Source organism: Platalea leucorodia (assembly GCF_965183815.1).
Source record: "Platalea leucorodia genome assembly, chromosome: 2".
Lineage (NCBI taxonomy): Eukaryota > Metazoa > Chordata > Aves > Pelecaniformes > Threskiornithidae > Platalea > Platalea leucorodia.
In genome coordinates this window covers 124,269,082-124,292,082 of record NC_138824.1, presented here as the reverse complement: position 1 = coordinate 124,292,082, position 23,001 = coordinate 124,269,082, and the positions used below count along the sequence as shown (strand labels likewise).

Genomic DNA, 23,001 nt, shown 5'->3' with positions numbered 1-23,001 from the left:
GCTTTCTACAAGGGGAGGACAAAAAGAGATACGCTTACAAAATTCACCAGTGAGCTTCTGAATATGAGGTTTAGATGGAGAATTGTCTGCGGTCAAGACATTGTCATGGAAATTGCAGTTGCCAGATGTTTCTTCATTTGAAAAGTGATCTTTTGATTTTATTTTTTGACTAAAGAAAAGCCTGTTGAGAAAGTGGTGTGAGGTCCAACAGCAGCGAGGGGGCTGCAAAATTGGAGTTCTAAAAATTATATGAGCTCATGTGTCAGGAACATGAATAGAAGAGGAGGAGGAAAATGAGTTTTAAGAGGCAGAGCTAATTGAGTGCTCTATCTACACAGCGTTGTGGATTTGAGTTTTGCCTGGAAAATATCCTGTATTATAGGAACTGTGAAGGTAGAAGATGGGTTGAATAACACAATTTAATAAGCATGCACTGCTGAGGATTCATTTTGGGATTTAAGGTGCATTTCAATGCTGAAAATGAGAGCACTTTCTGCCACTCAGAATCTTATTTGTTAAATGCCACCCATATGTCTGAAGTCTCTTGTTTCTGTCTTGCAAAATTGTCGCTAGCATTTAATGGCTTAGCTACTTCTGCGCTTTTTTCCCTTTCCCTTTTCTTTCACAAATGGAGATTTTTTTCTTTTAACAAATTATTGATGACGGAAAGTTACTTGTAGTGTGCAAACAGAATTTTTCATACAGCTGCTTTCAGCCTGTTTGCCTCAGAAAGCCAAAGTTTGTGTGATCACAGTCTGTTGGTGTATCCGACCACTAAGTTTCCCCCCTGGGAAGTTTAAATTTACTGGCAGATTTCAGTCAGATCTAGCAGAGGGATAATGATGTTCCTCCAGGTTTCACAAGAATGGGGAGGGGGAAGAAACCCTCTAAGGCATCTTTAAAGAAAGACTTCAGTGTGAGCTCAACCCCAGTTAGACATCAGAGAATCCAGGTGGGTGTGAGCCTTTATTAAATGCCTGAGCTGAAGTGATGCTGTGGTCAAAGAGGTGAGAAACATGAGTATAGAGAACAAGGCCTCATTATTTCTTGTACTTGCAGAAGTACTTGTCATTCAGTAATGACAAGTAGTCCTAAAGAAAGGCAGAGAATAGTGGTTGGGAAGTTTATTTGCTTAAGATTATTGCCTGTTGTAGTTAAACATACTGTCCTTCTTGTTCGCTCAGCCTGAAGGGCATACAGTGCCTGGAAACTACAAAGATAGACGTGTTTGATGAAAAAGAAGTGCTTTGCACTGTGATGAAGTGACACCATCCATTTTGCTAACCATTCCTTTCCTCACTGAGACGCATCTCACTGTAGCGGTCCAGGCATAGCTTGTATAAGAGGAAGTTAAGCTGTCTGTTTTGTATAAGCTAGAATTGCCTTACAGCTTTTATAATGCAAGTATCCCTTTTATTTACTAGTGCCCGGAGTGGCAGGCCCTCCCAGAATAAGGATTTTGTTGCAGCTGGAGAAAAGGATGCACAAAAGGTTAAACTGAGTTGTCTGAGATTGCACAGAAGCCCATGAAGAGCTTGACATGTCCCATTTGATGTCTTGACTTTTTATGTAACATTTTGGTAGAGATTCCAATTGTTTTAAACGTTTTTGATTTTCCTTTTTCAGCTTTATAGATTTATCTGCAGGAGACCGTCACATTTAAAATGTCCTTACATGAAAGAGCAGCACTCCTAACCCAGTGGTTGAAACCATCTTTAAAGCTAATTGGAGTTATGGTTTTTTGTCTGGTGTTCTGAATTCCCGAGCGCTCGGTGCTACTTGGAAAGTTGGGTGTACTGCTGGGCCTGCAGTTCCCTAGACAGATGTACCTAAAAGCATTCACCTGAAAATAAAGCAAAGCTAGCCAGTCGTTAGAGTGGGAGAACAGGAAAGCTAATAAGTGAACCATTTAAAGCAACCGAAGTATTTCTGGGGCTCTTAAGAAAGCAGGTGATACTGTGACAACGCTTACATCTGTGGCCTGCTGGGGGAGTATAAGACTGTGAGTAGCTGCCTTTGAGGAAGGTGGAGATAGATCTGGCTGAAATTCGTGACTCTTGCTCTCAGACTAGGAGTTTATCTGTGACTTTCTTTTCATCTGTGCTGAAGTCCTCTTCAGGATTAGGGAGTAGAGTTAAATCTGAAGTGGTGATTGGTCTGGAAGATGAGTGATCACGGATTTACGAGCTTTGAGGAACTGTTTCAAATAATTCGTAACAGGACTTAGATAGCTGCTGTTAGAGGTTGATCATACATCTACAACAATAACTTATGGACCCAATTCTGAGAGTAATGTTCTTGATAAAGGCAGCTGGTCAGGTCCCCCACTTCAGCCTGCCGTCTGAAGAGCATGAGGCCAGCATCTGTCTAAGGAATGCACCAATACAAATGGCAATAGTTATTTTTTTGTAAAACCTACAAAGAGGAAGAACAAGGAGAAAGATACCTGTTGACTGGCCATTTCAACAAATTCTGGTTTTTGCCAAAGAGAGTGGTCGGCAAAGTCGCATACATGTGTGATTTTTTTCTCTTTTTTTTTCTAAAAGCGTAAGGTAAGTTCATGTTAATGCACAAGCAGACTACCTGACGTTGGAGTCAGTCAGCCTCATGATATCTTCACCTGAAAAGTTTTAAAATTATTTGTATCCTTGTCCCATGATACCATCTTATTTTTTATAAAAGTATTCTTGCTCTTTCAGAGTATTTTTCACAGTGCCACCAGCCTGGTTTGGTGGGGCCAGGTTGTGAAAGAAATGTTTCTCCTACAATTATTGCCAGAATTTTAGGAAGTTTCAGGGCAATCTTTCCAGAAAGTTTTTTTTTTGTGTATTAGGAGAAATGCCCGTTCAATGCGAGAACGGTTCCTGTGTGCTGGTCCATCCTCTTCCCAGTAATTTTCATAGAAACAGCTTGATTCTTAAGATCAGTGCTTGGCTGCAGGTTTTCCCTGTGACAGCACAGAGTTTTACAAAATATAGAATACCGATACCAAGATGGATCCTTTTCGCTCTGATTCAGCTTTTACTGAGGTTTGTGCAGTCATTTTATTGCTTGGTTGCGAGTTGATTCAGGTCCTTTGATTCTTTTTCTCTCTGGTCTGATTTCAGAGTCACTGAGTCACTGGGAAAATCGAAGGAGCAGCAGACACGAAGCTGCCCACTTAAAACGTAGTGATACTCTTGATGACTCCTGAACTTGTAAATACGTGGGCAGCAGGCCGTGAGTCTGTGTCAAGTTTGTCACGCATGTTGAAGTTCCTGATAGCGTGTATAAGCCTCACAGAGACCAGATTGCTAATAGCATATAAAAATGCACTTTCTAGATACCTCAGGGCTTTTCTGATTTTAAGAAATACTTTGATACTGTTTCATGTGAAGTTTTCTTGAGTGGTAAGCTGAAGGGCATATGATACATCACCGTCTGATAACTAGTTTAAGCCCAGGTAGTTGTTTCCAGTCAATTACAGATCATAGAGATTACAGCTCAAAAGCATGAAGTGACAAACTGGCATAGTTTTCATACTAACTTCAAGCTTACAAATGGGACAGAATTATCTGTATAATGGAAAAAAGAAAGTCATGTGAAAGGCAGGATCTTAGTAAAAATATGTTGCCCATAGAATAGCTAGGGGAATCATCTAAACTCCCTTCCCTTAGACTGTGATAAGTCTGAGAGTGCATATGACCAGGAGAAGAAAAAAAAATCTGTAGCTCCTGATTCCCTGTAAGAGAAACTTACCTGTTGTAAGAGAAACTCTAGGATGAAATTTCTAGTCAAAACTAGGGGAAGAGGACAGAAGTACTCACCCCAGAAGAGTAAAATAGTGTGGCAGCCAGGAGGCATCTTGAAGCTGGGAAAACCAAATCCGGATGTATGTTCCGGATGTATGTTCTGCCTAGTTTAGACCAGAGGGATAAAATTGTTTCTCCACCTTCCCATGCAAGTTCCTTAATCCCAGAGCTGCTGTTCTACCACTGTTGCTTCTCATGAAAACCTTTGGAAGATCTGCTTTTGTTTTATTGCAGAACAGAAGCCCTTTGGAAGGCTAAAAGGGTCACAGGACAAGAGATCCATTTCCTGGCCAGCTTGCTAAATGTTCTGCTTTCTGGTTATGAGCTTCCTTGGCAGCTATGTTCCAGGCAAACCGTTGCCCTCTGCAGCGGAGTTTTTTGTGAGCACAGTTCTTTCATAAATGCTTGGATTTCGCTTCTAGAACTTAGTCCCGTGCTAGCTAAGAATGACTGCTTCCCCCATCGCTTTCAGAACTAAGTACAAAATTTAATTTTTTTAATTCAGCTATACTTCAATAAATGTTTCTCGTGCACAGTCATCCTACTGCATATTCACACATACTAATATAAACAAAAAAGCATAAGCTAGCAAAACCTACACATGCATCCAAATGTTTTTCCATGCAGCTTGTAAAAGGAGGAAGAAAGAAAAAGATTATTCTTTCCATATTCACAGTAGGTGAACTCTTGACACTGATTTCAGTGGCCCTGGATTTTACCATGGAAATGGGCTGTAAAAATTGAGCTAAAGGCAGCTACTCTAAAACTATCAGTATGGAAGTATAAAGTGCACAGTCACTGCTGGGTTTTTTAATGCTGGTAATTTCTCTGCTGATATGAAAAGTTATGAAAAATTATTTCTCCCCCATTAGGTATTGCTTGGTTAATTGTGTAGTCATGAGAGCAGAGGCTATGTGTGATTTTAATGAGGGTACAGTACAGAAATGAATGGAAACTAATGCTTTAAAGCAAGAATTTTCTGAGTTATAATGTATTTATAGATTCACTTGATTTGTTGTTACTCGAGCTGCTCACAGTGATGTGATTTCACTAGTGACTAACATGTTTCAGCCATCTCCTGGGGGAATAGGTGCCAGAGCTCTCTGGTCAAGGGCTGTGAAATCTTCCCCATTCAGGACTCAGCGTTGGTCCGGAGCAGCGTGGTGCGTTGAACACTGACAGGTCGTCGCTCGTCTCTAATCACTCTACTCTGGACAATTATTTTCTCTCTGAGTTTCCTTTGTTAGGAGGATGAACGGAAGCCAAGGATGAAACTTAGCATGTCTCCCATAGTACTTTCTCATCTTTGAGACTCCTTCCCACATTGCAGCCTAGGGCACGCTAGTGAAAGGGTATGTAAGAAAGTTGTTTGCTGTACCAGTTCTGTTGATTGAGCAGTAAATTGATTGAAAGTAAAGGTTCAGGAAAGGTAATTCCAGGGCTGTGAAGACTTAAAATTTTATTGCAATCCTTACAATTTGTGATAGGAAGTAGACAGGTTTTTGTGTTTGGTTTTTGCCTTCAAAATCCTACTCCTGCATTAAACAAGTAAATAAAAGTCTCGGTTCTCATTTAAAAAGATGTATTATGAGATTAATATGTACTCACTTTTTAAAACTTATGATTTTAAATTGGTTGGTGTTTTTGATGGCTTGGAGCGGCAGTTTTACAGTGACGCCTGGCGAGCGCTCACTAGAATATGTTCACATTACTCCATGTCATGATTATATTCAGAATTGTCTTCTATCTATTTTAAGACTATTTGCATGAATCTGCAATAGTAAAATTGCAGTCCTGCTGTGTTTTACGTTACACTTGTTTGGCAAGGTTTTCAGTATGCTTTTAATATTCAATTTCTTTACACTGCAGTGCGTGCCTCTGAAACTATCTACCTGTTCACAAAGATAATCCATTTCCAATTGTTTTTACAGTGTTTCCCATAAGCTCTTAAGTTTTATTCTGATATTGTTCTCTGCATTTAGAAATATGCAGAGTGATAATTTTATGTGATAATTTTATGTGATAAGTTTATGTCCATAAAGCAGAGGAAATTCTGGTTATGGCCCAGGATAAGCTTTACAGACTTGTTTTGGTTGTTTTAGAAAACTGTTAGCTCTCCATATTTTCCAGATACAAAATAATAATTGATTCAAATTTTCCTGCTTACTGATAACATTACTGGGCATTTGGGGGGTAGCTCTGCAGTGTTTTTCAAGTCTAAGTAGCATTTATTACCTTGCCTTTGCTTACAATGCTAAAAGAAGATAATACAGAATGCTCATTTCTGCCATTCAGCTGAATAAGAAGCAGTGGCCAGCAGAGCTTGCTGAATAACAAATATGAATAGCTCAGATATTGAGTAAGATCTTACAAAATGAATTTCAAACAGATCTTAAAACCAAGGTTGCGTTAAAAGAAAAAAAAAAGCAGACCAATTCCTCAGCAGACTAGACACACAATGTAGTTTCTCGCTGTAAACATGAAGGTGCCGATGACTGATACTGGTGACTAAGTGAAAAATCTAATGGTGTTTTCTTTGCTTGTTCACATAAATACATTACTTCCCCAAGACAAGTAAGCATTTAGAAATTTTGGAAGTTTTGCTTCAATGGAAATTAGTAGCTTCTCTGGGAACTGCTACCTAGAAAATACATTTGAAAGTGGTACTATACTATGAAATAAGTAGCATGAAGTAATGCAATTATATAGGTCTTCATATTATGAGGAGGCATTGATTAAGGATGGTGCACCTTTTTTATTTCATACATTATTAGTCAGCTTCTGGAGGTAGTACTCTAGAAACAGGACTATTTTTAGACAACCTCCTTGGTAGAGAACTGCTTCTCTATACCATCCATCCTTGGCAAGATGATGGTCAAATTAATTAACCAAATGTTTTGTCTTGTCTTCCAGCAGTATGACTGTATTTAAGATCAAGGTTGAAATCAGTCATTTATTGTTGTATGCCAACTCTTATTATTGCTTATTGCCAATGACACACCTATATAGGAAAACTAAAGTGTGAGTTTTGACATAAGAAAGACACTGTTCTGGCTTACGTATCTCCAGAGCAACAGCAGTAGCATTGAAGACACAAGCAAGTCTAGCTTAAGTAAGGGCCAGAAACCAGGCTAAGTCCCGAGGGAGTTTTTGTGCTGGATGCTGCACCTAAAACATGAGTTTAAGTATTGTCAAAGGCTGCAGTGTGTAGTGTAGAGATAACGCAGAAGTTAAAGTAGCTCATGTAAATAAGGCTTTCAGTGCTGTAGAGACTTCTACAGTTAGAAATGAAAGCTTTGCACCCTTTACCGAGCACTGTGGTGCCCCACTGAGTGAGTGTTTCTGTGATATAATCATATCTCCGTTTTGCAGTGTAGGAGTACCATAAGGGCTGACAGGAGGGTGGGGCACTTGCCATGATGCTTTTAACTGAACAGGTACAAGTATTCATCACATTGTAAAATTCTGAAATTGTTCTTCATTATCTCATTCTTTCCTGCTGCTGCTTGTGTTAGGACTTGAACCTGCAAAAGCACTTGGTCCTAAGTCTGTTTTAGGGTAAAGATGCTGAAAGAAAAAATGTGCTGACAACAAAAGCAAGATCACTGTTGTTGTTTGGGTTTTTTTTGTTTGTTCGGTTGGTTTGGTTTAGGTTTTTTGTTTGGTTTGTGTTGTGGTTTGTTTTTTGTTTTTTTTTTTTAAATATCTATAGGCTTACACTCACTAGGAAAAAGATTATGATTCTTTTCCTGCTGGTGTTCCAGAACAGTCATGGAAGCCCACAGGAACACTTTCTGTCCTGTTGCTTATTGAGCAGTCTTTGAAACAACTGAAGTGCTGCTGTTTTCTAAAATCTGAAGGACTAAAAAGGCCTACATGGCTTCAACTTGAAGTCCCAGTGCTACCTAAATGTTTAAGATGTGTAAGAAGAGTACAGATACATCTAAAGAGTGGAAGCCTGTGACAAGACCGTGCTTACCCTCAGGAGCAGCAATCAGATTTAGAGGAGGTGTGGAAAATAAAAATGTAGAGCTCCATGTAACAGCTATCAAATAACAGATATTGCTGTATCAATAGCTAACGAACATACCACTAAGAGGTGTTAGAACTGCACGTCCACATGCATTGCATCGCCTTTGTGCTTACTTTCCTGTAGGAGGTTATCCTCTGAAGGATGAGGAGTGCAGAGAAGCTATGCACGTAGCTACGGTTTTAGAATTGTTGCAGTCTAGCTTTCTTTTCATGCTCCTTAGGGGGAGAAAATGAGTTGTAAATGAGAGCGGGCTATTTATGCTTTATGTAAGTTTCAGGAAGTTTAGTGAATCAAACTAATGTTGTCCTTAACTTGCATATGTTTATCTCCTCATTAACAGGAGTTCAGATATGACTGCTCAGGAAGAGGGAAGTGTTTTCTTGTAGGATATGTAGAAAATGTGTTAAGGTTCTATAATTTAATTGTGAGATTCTGTAATTTAGTTGTGAGCTAACACATTCTTTTTAACAAATGAACGTAAATCAAATATTTTCACGAAGTTAAGAAGTGTAACAACAAATTCTACAACAGTCCACATTTCATGACTGATGAAATCAGAATAAGTTTCGCGATTGCCTGGAAAACTGCCATACTGTTTCCATCGTACTTAAAAGATGATAGCTAAGAAGTGAAAAGGTGTCACCAGCTGTGTTAAGCAGAAGATGATACGCAGAGTGCGCTAGTGCATTTACTAATGATTTTTTTATTTTTCTGATAACAAATGCAAACAAAAAAAGGAAGTTTTTCATTTGTGTGTTTTTACGTATAAAACACATATGCTTTCTGTAATAGCCCTCTTCCCCCCTTTTCTTTTTCCAGAGTCAAGATGACAGATTTGCTTTCACTGCTGAATGGTATGACCCAAATGCTTCACTCTTTCGGCGTTATGAACTTCTGTATTATCCAAAAGATGGGTCAGTTGAAATGGTAAGAATAAAAGAAAAAAATCTATTGTCCTAAGTGTAATATCCGATTAAACAGTTTGTAAAATAGCAAGCCACTGCCTATGCCTATTAATTTTCCAGGTAAGGAAAATGTAGTTTAAGACGTATCTTGCTCTGCTTCTAAAACTAACAGAAAAGCAAAAATACAAGTTCACAGTGAAGCATGGTTTGTTTTTTTTTTTTCTTAAAGCTTGCTTTGGCATGGAGAGATTAATTTTCACAAATCTGTTTTCATTCAATCTCTACTTGGGTTTCAGAATTGAAACTCAGCAACACCGACCTGGTGCTTGAGAAACATAAACTGAAGCTGATTCCAAACAGGGGAATAAGCTTCAGCAGGAATTCCAGAAGTCTCTGAAGAGTAAAATGTAGAAGAGTCTTATCAAAGTAGAGGAAATGGTAAATTGCTCTTAATTTGGTTTTAATGAAAGGAAGGATGTTTCAGACAGTGGATCTAAATTTTTCTATCACTGGTGCTTGCACAGACCTTTCTGACTTGTGGTTCATATAACTAATCCCCATTGTTTATTGATAGCAGGTTAAAACAAGCATTTTGCAGTAGCAGGCATATATATAAAAATGTAGTATGTACTGTAAAGATAATCTTAATAAACCAACCAATGCTTTGTGCTTCCTTTTAGGAATCAGTGAATGGTTTGGACTAGTCTTTTCCAATTTTTAATGAAGACCTAAGGGTCTGAGAATAACCTAGATTTGGATATTCGCTTACACTTAGTAACTTCATTATCAAATTTTAGTTTTCCTGCTGTAAATATCAAATGCAGAAATAAGAAAGCTAGTGGCATCTGCCTTTTCTTACCCAAACTACTGCTCACTGAAACCATGGTACCCACCTGTGTGAGAAGATGCACTTTGCACTTTTTACTGCTAATCTCTTTAAACAAACTCTATCATGATGTTCTCCCTTTTAAGTTAGTTCTTTGTATGATGTCTGTGTGTGCACGGTTGTCAAATTGTGAGGATTTTTATTTTTTATTTCCCAGAGACAGTTTAGCTAATCAGTCAGGAGCCGTAATAATCTTCCTACACAACCATGTGTAGGCTGGCAAAGTTGTTGTTCATTTCACCTAGACGTCTCAAAACCAAGAGCTTTCAAGGTGTTCTTGAGCTTCTTAATGCATTCAGCATCAAATAGCTATGGCTTGGTAGACTTTCGCATTTTGCTGGTCTGCTCTTAGGTTAAGATAGTATGGTGTGTACACAGTCACGAGTGTATACGGACTGTGTGTGACAGGACAGGAGTTAAACAAGCAAAAATGCATGTAACACCTCTATAGAAAGAATACCTCAAAATCACTTTTGGGGGTGAGTTTGTGGTCAGAGATTAAATTTAGAATTCTCTTCTGGATTATTTTTTTTAATTTCTCTAGAATTTGGTGATTCTTTCTATATTATTGCCTAATTCTTCTGCATCTTTTGGTATCTTCCTGAGGAGATGACAGCCCGCTCTTGCCTCTGACGTATCTGAGGAGAAGGGAGGTAATGGATATGTGTCAGCTTCTCCTTGCTTATGAGAAAGATGTTTCATCCCCTTTCCTACCTCCCTGACAATAGCTCTCCTTTATCACACACCTCAGCTGAGGGTGGAGCAGAGCTGTTGAAAGCTTGTGTTATGTGAAGTCCTCAGCTTTCCTCTTTCTCAGTCCTTCATGTCTTGGTTCCTGTGAACAAAAACGGCAGTGGGAATAATGAGACAAGTTTCCAGCTTGCTTTGCAGCTGGAAGAAGGCAGTGTAGGTTTTTGTCCAAGGACAGCATCTCTTCATAGAATCATAGAATTGTCAAGTTTGGAAAAGACCCTTAAGATCATCAAGTCTAACCGTTAACCTATCACTGCCAAGTCCATCTATACCATGTCCTCGAGCACCACATCTATCCGTTCTTTAAATACCTCCAGGGATGGAGACTCAACCACTTCCCTGGGCAGCCTGTTCCAATGCTTGACCACCCTTCCGGTGAAGAAGTTTTTCCTAATATCCAATCTAAACCTCCCCTGGCGCAGCTTGAGGCCATTTCCTCTTGTCCTATCACTCATTACTAGGGAGAAGAGGCCGACCCCCACCTTGCTACAGCTTTCTTTCAGGTAGTTGTAGAGAGCAATAAGGTCTCCCCTCAGCCTCCTCTTCTCCAGGCTAAACAGTCCCAGCTCCCTCAGCCGCTCCTCATAAGACTTGTGCTCTAGACCCTTCACCAGCTTCGTTGCCCTTCTTTAGACGCACTCTAGTACCTCCATGTCCTTCTTGGAGTGAGGGGCCCAAAACTGAGCACAGTACTCGAGGTGCGGCCTCACCAGTGCCGAGTACAGGGGCAGTATCCCCTCCCTGGTCCTGCTGGCCACGCTATTCTTGATACAGGCCAGGATGCCATTGGCCCTCTTGGCCACCTGAGCACACTGCTGGCTCATGTTCAGGCGGCTGTCAACCAACACCCCCAGGTCCTTTTCTGCCAGGCAGCTCTCCAGCCACTCCTCCCCAAGCCTGTAGCATTGCATGGGGTTGTTGTGACCGAAGTGCAGGACCCGGCACTTAGCCTTGATGAACCTCATGCAGTTGGCCCCGGCCCATTGATCCAGCCTGTCCAGGTCCCTCTGCAGGGCCTTCCTACCCTCCAGCAGATCGACACTTCCACCCAACTTGGTGTCATCTGCAAACTTACTGAGGGTGCACTCGATCCCCTCATCCAGATCATCAATGAAGATGTTGAACAGGACCGGCCCCAGTACTGAGCCCTGGGGAACACCACTCGTGACCGGCCGCCAACTGGATTTGACTCCATTTACCACCACTCTCTGGGCTCGGCCGTCCAGCCAGTTTTTAACCCAGCGCAGAGTGCACCCATCCAAGCCGTGAGCAGCCAGCTTCTCCAGGAGAATGCTGTGGGAGACAGATCTTATGATCAAACTGGAGCTCTTGACAAAGAGGTGCCTCATTCTCTGAATTTTCCATAGTTAATAACTCTCATGGGGTATTCTTAAAGCCTGAACAACTTGTCTTTCTGCAGGAGATTTCCTAAAAAGAGAGAAGAAATCTTTAAAAAGGACAGATTCTTAGCAGAGAACTGTTTTGTTTTGGGTAATTTACTTCTGCATGTACATGGGCAGGAGGGGAACAGTCCAAACAGTCTTACATTTCTTCTGCTGTGGCTTTTCATTCGCTTTATAAAAAGGTCTTTTAAACAGATCCAAAATTCCACTCTAAAGAAGAATATTTTAACACAGGTAGAAGCCTCCCCCTGCATCTTTATCTTCTGCTTGAGAAGGGAGAAACAGCTTGGGATGCCTTTCTAGCAACTGTTAGTGAAATAACCAAAGAAATGTTCAGATTTTTAGTCAAGATATTGAAGAATTTGAATATGGTCAATACAGTTAACGGGCTTCCTGGCAAAGTCCGGGAAAAAACAAGTGGCTGAATTCGAGGGGTTTTTTTCAGCATGTTGTCATTTCATTCCCTATCACACTTGAATAGAGGACACTTAGTAGGAGCACGTATGAGAGGGTAAAGACATTTCAGCAGGGAAGGATTCTTCCTTATAATCCTGCCTCAGCAGAAGGAAGTATCAAAATAATGTATATTCTCTGATCTGCAAAATTTTGGCTATTCTGGAAAAATTTAGAATTCTTCTAGCCTTCTAACAGGAGAGAAATGTATTCACACATTTCAGAACATGGAGGAGTATGTAATTTTGCTCTTAATTTTTTTTTTCCCTCCAAAATTTGTGGGAATGATATTCGTTCTTTTAATGGTATTCTAGTCTATATACCATTGCAATGGAGGACAGTACATGTAATTCAAGACAGAGAAGGGGAAGTTTGGCCTGAGGAGGACAAAACCCTTCCTTTCCTCAGATTCCACTTCCTCAGGAAACTGAAGGCATCTGTAGTATCTACATGCAGGGAAGAAACTGTTCAGCAGGTTGCCTTTTGTGCTTTGCCAGCCCACCCAGAAAACTACACATTAACATCTTGCTTCTTGCTTGGAATGATGATATATAGCTGAATTGTCTTGACAGGCGTTTGAGCTTGCAGCTTTAGGCAGTGAGAACGTCTCAACCTAGTGTTGCAATCATCCATCCGTCCCTAATTCTGAGTCTTACGCAGTCAAATAAAGCGTAGTATCACTGGAGCCATGCCCTGAAGAGGAGACCTGCCACGGTGTGTATCTTGACGCTTCCTGGTGCGAGCCATTGGTCTGTGAAACAGCATAGATCTGCTACGGGGAACTCTCAGTGAGACTGGGCAGAGGTATCCACTAGGCACCTGAACCATTTATCACAGCTTGAATTAGCACAAGCAAATGATAAAATAAAAAATGCAAAGATAGCTGTCAGCCTGAGACTATTTAAATGGACTAAATTTGTAATTGTGGGTTTAGTCTTCTAAGCTTTCCTGGTACACCTGTAAGTTCAAAGGGTTAGGAATTAAATCAATTTAGTGATCAGATTCAATCCCACAGTACTATGGAAATTTCTGAAGGTAGAGTAAAAATTATGGTTAGTTTGTCCACAGCTTAAATCTCTTGCTATGGTAGATTTTAATCTTCTTTTCTCTGCAGTATGATGTGAAGAACCGTCGCACCTTTCTGAAGCGTACCAAGTATGAGAGCTTACACCTTGAGGATTTATTTGTGGGCAATAAAATTACTGTTTTTTCCCGTCATCTGTCCTTAGTGGACTATGGGGATCAATATACAGCCCGCAAGCTGGGGAGCCGCAAAGAGAGGTAAGAAAGCACGTTTTTTTTGAAATTTTCCTTTGTGGTTGGGGTTTTAAGTAGTTGTTTGCTAGAAATGAGATACATTTTCTGTACTACGGGGAGAGGAGGGGATAGCTACAAGTTTGCATGCAGTTTGAAGTGATCTGGCACACCGAAAGCTGGAGAGAAGCAAAGTGGCCCCTGCTTGTAGGCAAACCCATGACTGGCAGTGTTACCTGATAAATCTTCAAGGCCAACTTCTCCATGGTGTCAACTGCTGCTTCCGCTAGGTCTTCTGGGAGACAAGAGGGGGAGGAGGAAAACAGGGGGTCCTGTTCAGCTTTGTTACTCCCCCGGGGCAGGCAGCAGTGGAATTCTTGTGATTTGTGGATTCTCTTGGGGCAGAATGGATATGGTAACCCCGATGTGTGCTGGGCTCGAAAGGCCTGGATCTTGAGAAACTAGCAGCTGTCTCTCTGAGATCTGTGCAGAAGCCTAGGGCCTTACCAATCAGATCTACTCTGTGTTAGCAGTAGTAACTGAAAACAGTAGGAACAGGAGTGAGAGAGGCCCATTCCCATTCTCCATTGGTTTTCCCACTATGGAGGATTTTTTCTGAGAATTTTTTCAGCATCTCCTACACTCTGTGTGCATGAGGACAGGAAGTATAGAGTGCAACTGTGAGTAAAACCTATAGGCTTGCTTGTTAAGACAAATTTCATTTATAATGGATGAAGATAAGACTTATCATCTCTCTTTGGTTGAAAGACTTGCTTTGGAAAAGACTTTAAGAGCCCATCCAAGAACAAAAATATCAGAGGGACTTAATAAAATGACAATAAGATTAATTTACAAGGAATTTAAATCTGGTTTGAATGCAGTGCGGGTAATCTCTGAATTTGCGAATGAATAAATTTTGATAATTTGCTCCAGCTCTTTTTGAAAAGAACACAGAATATTTTCTTAGGTATGATGTTCCTGTGAGCCCAATTTGCCTACTTGCTTGCTCCTTCTCTCTAACTGGGCTTATTTTGAACTCTCTTTGGAGAGTTGTACATAACCAGACATGCAGGAAGAGCTGCAAGTTTTAACACACATCTTTTTATTTTCCACAGCAATGTTTTTGTGAGGTTATGACTGCCATAATAGCTTTCCAGAAGGAGTTCTCCTGGTAATTTTTCTCCAAGCTGGGGTTGGGCATGGTGGAAGCGTAGCAAAGGAGGTGGAGAACACCAGAGGATGGCTTCTGTATATGTGGCTACTCTCTCTGTTCCTCAGTGGAGCCTTGGGTAGATTACATCTGTCCTGTTTATGGTTTTTATATCAATGTAGCTTTTTATAGTTGTGTATTTCTTGCTCTGCCTAAACTAGCATAAGCCCTGGTGCTGATGCAGTTACACCAAGAAAAGGCAGCTTGTGATAAAATGACATTTTCTTCTTGTAAGGGAAGTTGCCATCTATACAGCAACACTATAGTTGTGTCTGTGAAGTGGTCCTGGGAGGGGGTGAATTTTTGTACTGCTCTACAAAAGGAAGAAGGGAATTTATGACATGTCAGCTGTTTGGAAAACATTTTAGGAATGTCGGCTGAAAGATAACATAGATATGCAAGTGGTGTTACATATTCAGAATAGCCCAAAGGAACATAGTGAAAGGTGTCTTAAACAGGCAAGGGATCCTCGAAATCCAATTGCTTCACAAAAGCTTTCACTGGGTAAACAGGGTCATATTAAAAGAGTCCTCGGGCAAAACAGTTGCATATGAGGTATTTGTCTTTTTGGCCTGTTCCTAGCAGGTTTTACAGCAGTTATTAGTTAAATAGATATAGTAAGATTTTTGCAACACATGATAATTCCTAAAATAATCTGTAGTTGGAATTCTGTGAGTAAGTTTAAGGATGTTGTATGAGACAAAATGTTTCCCCATCTTTTTCTTGCCTTTGTGCTGTACAGGACTGTCAGCGGTTTAGTTCCGCTTTGGAAATACGTTCTTTGGTCAGCGAATATGTATGCAGGCAGGCTCAGCAAGGGCCTTTGAGAGAGACTGAGGAATGCATATAAAAATCTTGAATGTTTTGAATTAGGGACCTTTGGTTTTGTCAGTAAAGCAAGTGAATGTGACTCTAGGTACATGAGGTACAAAACAGATGTGTAAAAAGAGGCTAGATTTGCACAGACCCTTTCTAGAATTAGGCTAAAATTATTAAGACTGTTCTATGGGGTTTCAATTTCTGTACCTACTTTTCTTAAGTTTTGGGTCAATTTTTAAATACAGCCATATTTGAGTGTTCTTCTTCCCTGCTCCCCTCCCAGTGCATCACAAGGAAAGTGTCACAAACAGTGACTAAAATGGGTGAGTAAGCATGTGCTTACTTACAGTGTACCACATAAGGAGTCACTGGCGTGGGACAGGGATTTCGGTTTCTGTAGTCTTTCACTTGTGATCCTGGGTGGTTGTAACTGGAGGTAAACATTTGTCTGACTAGTGTGTCCTGTCTAAGTGGACTATACTTAGAGTCAGTTAATATCACTGGTTTTGAAAATGGTGTTAGAAAGCTTGTGTCTCAACCAGAAATATTTGAATTCTTTTTTGATTGGGATATGTTATTCTTATCCTTCTAGTCATTGACATAATCAGCGTTTCTTTCCCTACGAGACATAAGCTACTGTACATGCAACAGTCCTATTATTAGAAATAAGTAGATCTCAAAAGCATAGCCACAGCATGCTTTGTGCACCGTTCCTTTGATCAGTTCCCATCTTCTGTTGTTTCGGTACTCATTGCAGTACTGTCATACAGTCCCTTTGAAAATGTAGGCAAATGAGCTTAATTTTCATTCTTTCTCCTTTGTTCCTAGACATAAAACTGTTTCAAACTGTACTTTGTCGACTGCATCATGTCAAACCACAAGAAACATATTCCTAATTAAAACTAAAAATAGGGCACATGAATCAAAATCCAATCTCAGAAAGTCTTCAGCATCCTGAATTATACTTTTCTTATCCTGCATACGTCTGAGAAGCTCACACTGAAATGTTAAAGTTTATCTATCAGTGTTAGAGAAAAAAAGAGTTGCTCATTGCAGTTTGTAGTAATGTCTTCTAGGTAAATTGCTTCATAATGCAATATTTCATTACATATTGGTAGGAATTACAGTTTTACTAGGAGGCTTGAAATTCGAAAAGTAAGGGACAATTTATTTCTAGCATGAGCAGTGTGTCTCAAATAGCCTGTGTAATAACATAGATTCCAAAAAGTATTCCTCCAGGAAATGCAAACGGCACTGGAGATCTCGTTCCAGTGGTTTGATCCTTACTGTTCATGGTAAGCGACAGAGTTGAGAGCCTCTTAGGCCAGGATGCAGGTCATGCATTGTGTGAGCAGGTGGGTACGTGCCATCACTCGGGCACGCGGCTGCTCCCCCTCACGTGCCTCGATGGACGTGGCACAGCCTGCCGTATGATAGCTAATATCACCACGTGAGGTGGAGTTGTGAAACCCTTGGGGAAGAGGGGAACAGGCTACAGGCCGTAGGCTGCATGGAGTATACTGGCAAACTGTGTGGATGTTGGCCTGGTCAGCCTTTCCTGACCTGAAGACATGGCTAAACCAACTTTAGTTTGCCCTGCAATGGGCTGAAGCATAGGCTTGGTTGACTACTCTCATGCAGTTTCTGGCTACACCCTTAGTCCATGAGTCTTTTTATGTCATATTTCCCAACAGATCTGGGCCTAAGCTGGTCTGTGTGCATGAGCTTCCTGATGCTCGAGGAAATCTCTGTTAATGAGCTCTGAAGGTCATCTATGGCTCTCCCTTAGTTTCAGATGAAATGTCACATACGTTCAAATCTTCCTCTTTACATTTCCTGGTCGTAAGACCTCCCTTCCTTTAGATTTGCCATGAAATAGATAGTCTGTCTGTTCCCAATGCATCTGTCAATCTGGTGTTGCCTAAGGTTCAAAGTAAATGTAGTGGAAGTTCATCCATCTCCTGTACCCTCAGCGTATTTGCCCTGGCTAGAATACATTGCTGCTAACCTAAAGGCTGCTTTCCATGCTCTGCTGGTATGTAAAATGAGAAACTTGCAATTATTTGCCTTTCATTTAGGAAAGTACTGCAATAAAAAAATTCTATCTTGGGTAGCCTTCATTATTGGAAACAGTGTAAAAGATGGAAAGAGCTCTTTAGGATTGTCAGAGATATGGAGTTTCTGAGATACGGGGTTGAATAAATCTGTTGATTTGTAAGCTGAGCACATTCAAAGCTGACTCACCATGAGATGAATGCAAATAGAAAATGCCGTTTTACAGACCTTCTTTTTGTGCTTGTTATTTTTGATTAATAATATGTTTAGTGCTGATGGTGTACTTGGTGCTATGCAAACTGCACTAATAAAACAGTCCTGGCCTTGGGGATGTACAGTATAAAAAGATAATTATCAAGAAGACAGGATGTACTTGGAAACAAAGATGTGGGGGAGAGTGTAGAGATTTTTGGATTGGTCTCCCTGAGAATATAGCTGTCAGTCAGTATAAGAGACGTAATACCTCCTCTGCCAACCTTCTATTGTGTCTATTAACAGTGGCAGCTATTTGGCACGCAAATTGTATACCATAAAGTGTTTGTACTGTACCAAGCACAATAGGACCTTCTTCTCACTGAGGCCTCCAAATATTTTAAAAGTCATAATAAAACAATCCTTTCACTTTGAGTTTTATAGAAGAGGCACATGTTTAAGTAGTATTTTTAACTAGGGAATTTTAACAGCTTCATTTTTATGTATATAAAGATTAACATTAGGAAAAAAGAGAGCTGAGCAAGCGTAGGGAGACATTAACAAATCAGTTGTGTTCTAACCCAGAGCTGCGAGTGAGTAGCTCTAGAGATATACGCTAGCTAAGGAAGAAGTGGTCAAATTGTTTGCTCTGAGAGTGAAGGGAGAAGCCAGAAAATAAGGACTGCTGGTGGAACACTGTGGGCTCACTTGGGTTAGAAAGCCGAGGAAATTGTAATGTGCAATGCTCGTTCTTATCAGAATAATGCCTTGCACAGGCATTCAAGAACAGCGTGGAAATTGATGAGACATTAGGACTAGGATGTTTGACTGTGGCAGAATTTCTCTCTTTGATGTGATGTTTTTTTGTCTGAATATAAACTCAACATGCACACCAAATGCTCTAAGGAAAGTAGTGTTGGCTGTATCTCTCTACTTTTTTTTTTCCCCAGAACACTGGCTTTGATTAAACCTGATGCAATGCCCAAGATTGGAGAATTAATTGATATCATTATTAATGCAGGATTTACAATAACTAAGGCCAAAATGATGGTGCTTTCAAGGTAAGGAAATTTTAAGGTTAGCTCTATTGTATCTAAATATTATTTTTGCAGTTAAGAATGTTCTCTGAAGCTATCCTGTGTTGTTCCACACATCAAATCCATTCCAGTGAGTAATAAAAGGAAGACTCATCAGTTTCATAATCATGTAGGTTTCTGAAAGCATGTAGAGAATTAAGCGAAGTATTAAAAAGTTCTGTGCAAATGAGTATGGGTGATTAAACGTGTAATGTCTCTGTATGAATCCAAGGTGACTACCATAGCTTTAGCAATTCAGCAGTGTTTACTACTGAGTGGCTGTATGTCCTCACCTCATGGCTTCCTGATACAAACCGTATTGCTGATGATAACAGCATTGTCTTTAAAGTAGTTGGTTTGTTTGCTCTCAGTAAATGTGTTGTCTTAATTTGTGCTCTCAGAACCCAAACTTGTTTGCTTTTTAATGACTGGAAGTCCCAGGCAAAGCAAGCGATTTTCTGATGTTGTTGCAGGGTTGGACAGATTTTACTTGTGCATCTTCCTAATCCCCCCCAACCTTCACTGTTCTCCGCTTATCTCATTGAGCCACAAGATTCTTTTAGCAGAGCTGAAAGAAGAAGTAGCAAGATTGAGGAGTATCAGGGAGGGCGAGAGGGAGATAGACTGGTGGAGCCACTCCCTACCATCGCTGAGACGAGCACACCAGATGGATGCATCAAGAGAAGGAGAGGCTCCCCTACCCTCTTGCCACCAGGCAGAAGGAGGGGACCTAAGAGATGGAGGGCGATGGAAACAGGTCCCTGCTTGGCGCAGCAGGCGAATCCCAGCCTACCTCGCCCTCCCAGGTGCCCTTACACAATAGGTATGAGGCTCTGGAACTTGAGGGCCAGGAGGATGAAGATGCGGACAGTGATCCATCCAAGGGGTTGACTAGGGGGAACCAGTCAGCCCCACGCATTACAACGGCCACTGGTGAGAAAAAAAGAAGGGTAATTGTCATAGGCGACTCCCTTCTGAGGGGAACAGAGGGCCCGATATGCCGACCGGACGCATCCCATAGGGAAGTCTGCTGCCTCCCTGGGGCAAGGATAAGAGACGTTACTAGGAAGCTCCCTAGGCTGGTAAAATTGTCCGATCATTATCCACTATTGTTTGTTCAGGTTGGCAGTGATGAGGTAGCTGACAGAGGCACAAAGACGATCAAAAGGGACTTTAGAGAACTGGGGTGATTACTTGAAGGATCAGGAGCGCAGGTGGTGTTTTCTTCCATCCCTTCAGTAACTGGGAGGCACACGGAAAGGAACAGAAAGACCCAGCTCATTAACACGTGGCTCAGAGGCTGGTGCCAGCGGTGGAATTTTGTTTTTTTCAGTCATGGGGCAGTTTACATGGCACCAGGCCTGCTGGAGACAGATGGGGTTCACCTGTCGCAAAGGGGGAAAAGGATTCTAGCTCAGGAGTTAGCAGGTCTCATTGAGAGAGCTTTAAACTAGATTCGAAGAGGGAAGGGGATAAAACCAGGCTTGCTAGGGATGAGCCTAGGGGTGGTATGCCTGTGTTGGAGAAGAGATCAATAGCCCAGCTGAAGTGCATTTACACCAATGCACGCAGCATGGGCAATAAACAGGAGGAGCTGGAAGCCATTGCGCGCCAGGAAAGCTATGATGTGGCTGCCATCGTGGAAACATGGTGGGATGACTCACACAACTGGAGTGCTGCAATGGATGGCTACAAGCTCTTTAGAAGGGATAGGCAAGGAAGGAGAGGTGGTGGGGTAGCCTTGTGCGTTAGAGAGCGTTTTGATTATCTGGAGCTCAACGAGGGTAATGATAAGGTTGAGTGCTTATGGGCGAAGATCAGAGGGAAAGCTAATAAGGCAGATATCATGGTGGGAGTCTGTTATAGACCACCCAACCAAGATGAGGAAACAGATGAAGTATTCTACACGCGGTTGGCTGAAGTCTCACAATCTCTAGCCCTTCTTCTCGTGGGAGACTTCAACTTACCAGATATCTGCTGGAAATACAACACAGCAGAGAGAAAGCAGTCTCGGAGGTTCCTGGAGTGTGTGGAAGATAACTTCTTGACCCAGCTGGTAAGCGAGCCACCCAGGGGAGGTGCCCCGCTGGACCTGCTGTTTACGAACAGAGAAGGCCTGGTGGGTGATGTGGTGGTCGGAGGCTGTCTTGGGCTCAGCGACCATGAAATGATAGAGTTTTCAATTCTTGGAGAAGTAAGGAAGAGGGTCAGCAAAACCGCTACCCTGAACTTTAGAAGGGCAGACTTTGGATTGTTTAGGAGTCTGGTTCGCAGAGTCCCTTGGAGGCAGTCCTGAAGGGCAAAGGAGTCCAGGAAGGCTGGATGTTATTCAAGAAGGAAGTCTCAAAGGCACAGGAGCAGGCTGTCTCCATGTGCTGTAAGTCGAGCAGGCCAGGGAGAAGACCGGCCTGGCTGAACAGAGAGCTTGGGCTGGAACTCAGGAAAAAAAGGAGAGCTTTACCGCCTTTGGAAGAAGGGACAAGTGACTCGGGAGGACTACAAGGATGTTGTGAGGTTATGCAGGGAGAAGATTAGAAAGGCGAAGGCCCAGCTAGAACTTAAACTGGCCACCAACGTTAAAGATAACAAAAAATGTTCTTACAAATATATCAGCGACAAAAGGAGGGCCAAGGAGAATCTCCATCCTTTGTTGGATGTGGAGGGAAACATTGCCACAAAGGATGAGAAGGCTGAGGTACTTAATGCCTTCTTTGCCTCAGTCTTTAATAGTCAGGCGGGTCATCCTCGGGGTTTTCAGGCCCCTGAGCTGGGAGATGGAGGTAGGGTGCAGAATGAAGCCCCAGTTGTCGAAGAGGTGGCAGTCACCAAGCTGCTCCTCCACCTGAATGCCCACAAGTCTATGGGGCCAGACGGGATCCACCCAAGGATACTGAGGGAGCTGGCAGAAGAGCTTGCCAAGCCACTTTCCATCATTTATCAGCAGTCTGGTGAACCGGGGAGGTCCCAGATGACTGGAAGTTAGCAAATGTGACGCCGATCTACAAGAAGGGTCGGAAGGAGGATCTGGGGAATTACAGGCCTGTCAGCCTGACCTCGGTGCTGGGGAAGGTCATGGAGCAGATCATCTTGAGTGCCATTACATGGCACGTGTGGGACAACTGGGGAATCAGGCTCAGCCAGCATGAGTTTATGAAAGGCAGGTCCTGCTTCACTAACCTGGTCTCCTTCTATGACAAGGTGACCGGCTTAGTGGATGAGCGGAAGGCTGTGGATGTTGTCTACTTGGACTTTAGCAAGGCCTTTGACACTGTCTCCCACAGCATTCTCCTGGAGAAGCTGGCTGCTCACGGCTTGGATGGGTGCACTCTGCACTGGGTTAAAAACTGGCTGGACGGCTGAGCCCAGAGAGTGGTGGTAAATGGAGTCAAATCCAGTTGGCAGCTGGTCACGAGTGGTGTTCCCCAGGGCTCAGTACTGGGGCCGGTCCTGTTCAACATCTTCATTGATGATCTGGATGAGGGGATCGAGTGCACCCTCAGTAAGTTTGCAGATGACACCAAGTTGGGTGGAAGTGTTGGTCTGCTGGAGGGTAGGAAGGCCCTACAGAGGGACCTGGACAGGCTGGATCGATGGGCCAGGGCCAACTGCATGAGGTTCATCAAGGCTAAGTGCCGGGTCCTGCACTTCGGTCACAACCACCCCATGCAACGCTACAGGCTGGGGGAGGAGTGGCTGGAGAGCTGCCTGGCAGAAAAGGACCTGGGGGTGTTGGTTGACAGCCGCCTGAACATGAGCCAGCAGTGTGCTCAGGTGGCCAAGAGGGCCACTGGCATCCTGGCTTGTATCAGGAATAGCGTGGCCAGCAGGACCAGGGAGGGGATACTGCCCCTGTACTCGGCACTGGTGAGGCCGCACCTCGAGTACTGTGTTCAGTTTTGGGCCCCTCACTCCAAGAAGGACATGGAGGTACTAGAGTGTGTCTAAAGAAGGGCAACGAAGCTGGTGAAGGGTCTGGAGCCCAAGTCTTATGAGGAGCGGCTGAGGGAGCTGGGGTTGTTTAGTCTGGAGAAGAGGAGGCTGAGGGGAGACCTTATTGCTCTCTACAACTACCTGAAAGAAAGCTGTAGCAAGGTGGGGGTCGGTCTCTTCTCCCTAGTAACGAGCGATAGGACGAGAGGAAACGGCCTCAAGCTGCGCCAGGGGAGGTTTA

At 42.3% G+C, this 23,001-nt stretch overlaps 1 protein-coding gene across 2 annotated transcripts in view; it reads left to right on the top strand.

Moving 5' to 3' along the window:
* The window catches only part of NME7 (NME/NM23 family member 7), a 95,023-nt gene that overhangs the window by 10,317 nt on the left and 61,705 nt on the right, over window positions 1-23,001 (top strand). For both annotated transcript variants that reach the window (XM_082305102.1, XM_082305101.1), the window contains exons 2-4: window positions 8,644-8,751; window positions 13,339-13,505; window positions 18,705-18,815. In XM_082305102.1, the coding sequence (XP_082161228.1) occupies window positions 8,644-8,751; window positions 13,339-13,505; window positions 18,705-18,815 (386 nt within the window). The remainder of the gene's footprint in view (window positions 1-8,643; window positions 8,752-13,338; window positions 13,506-18,704; window positions 18,816-23,001) is intronic.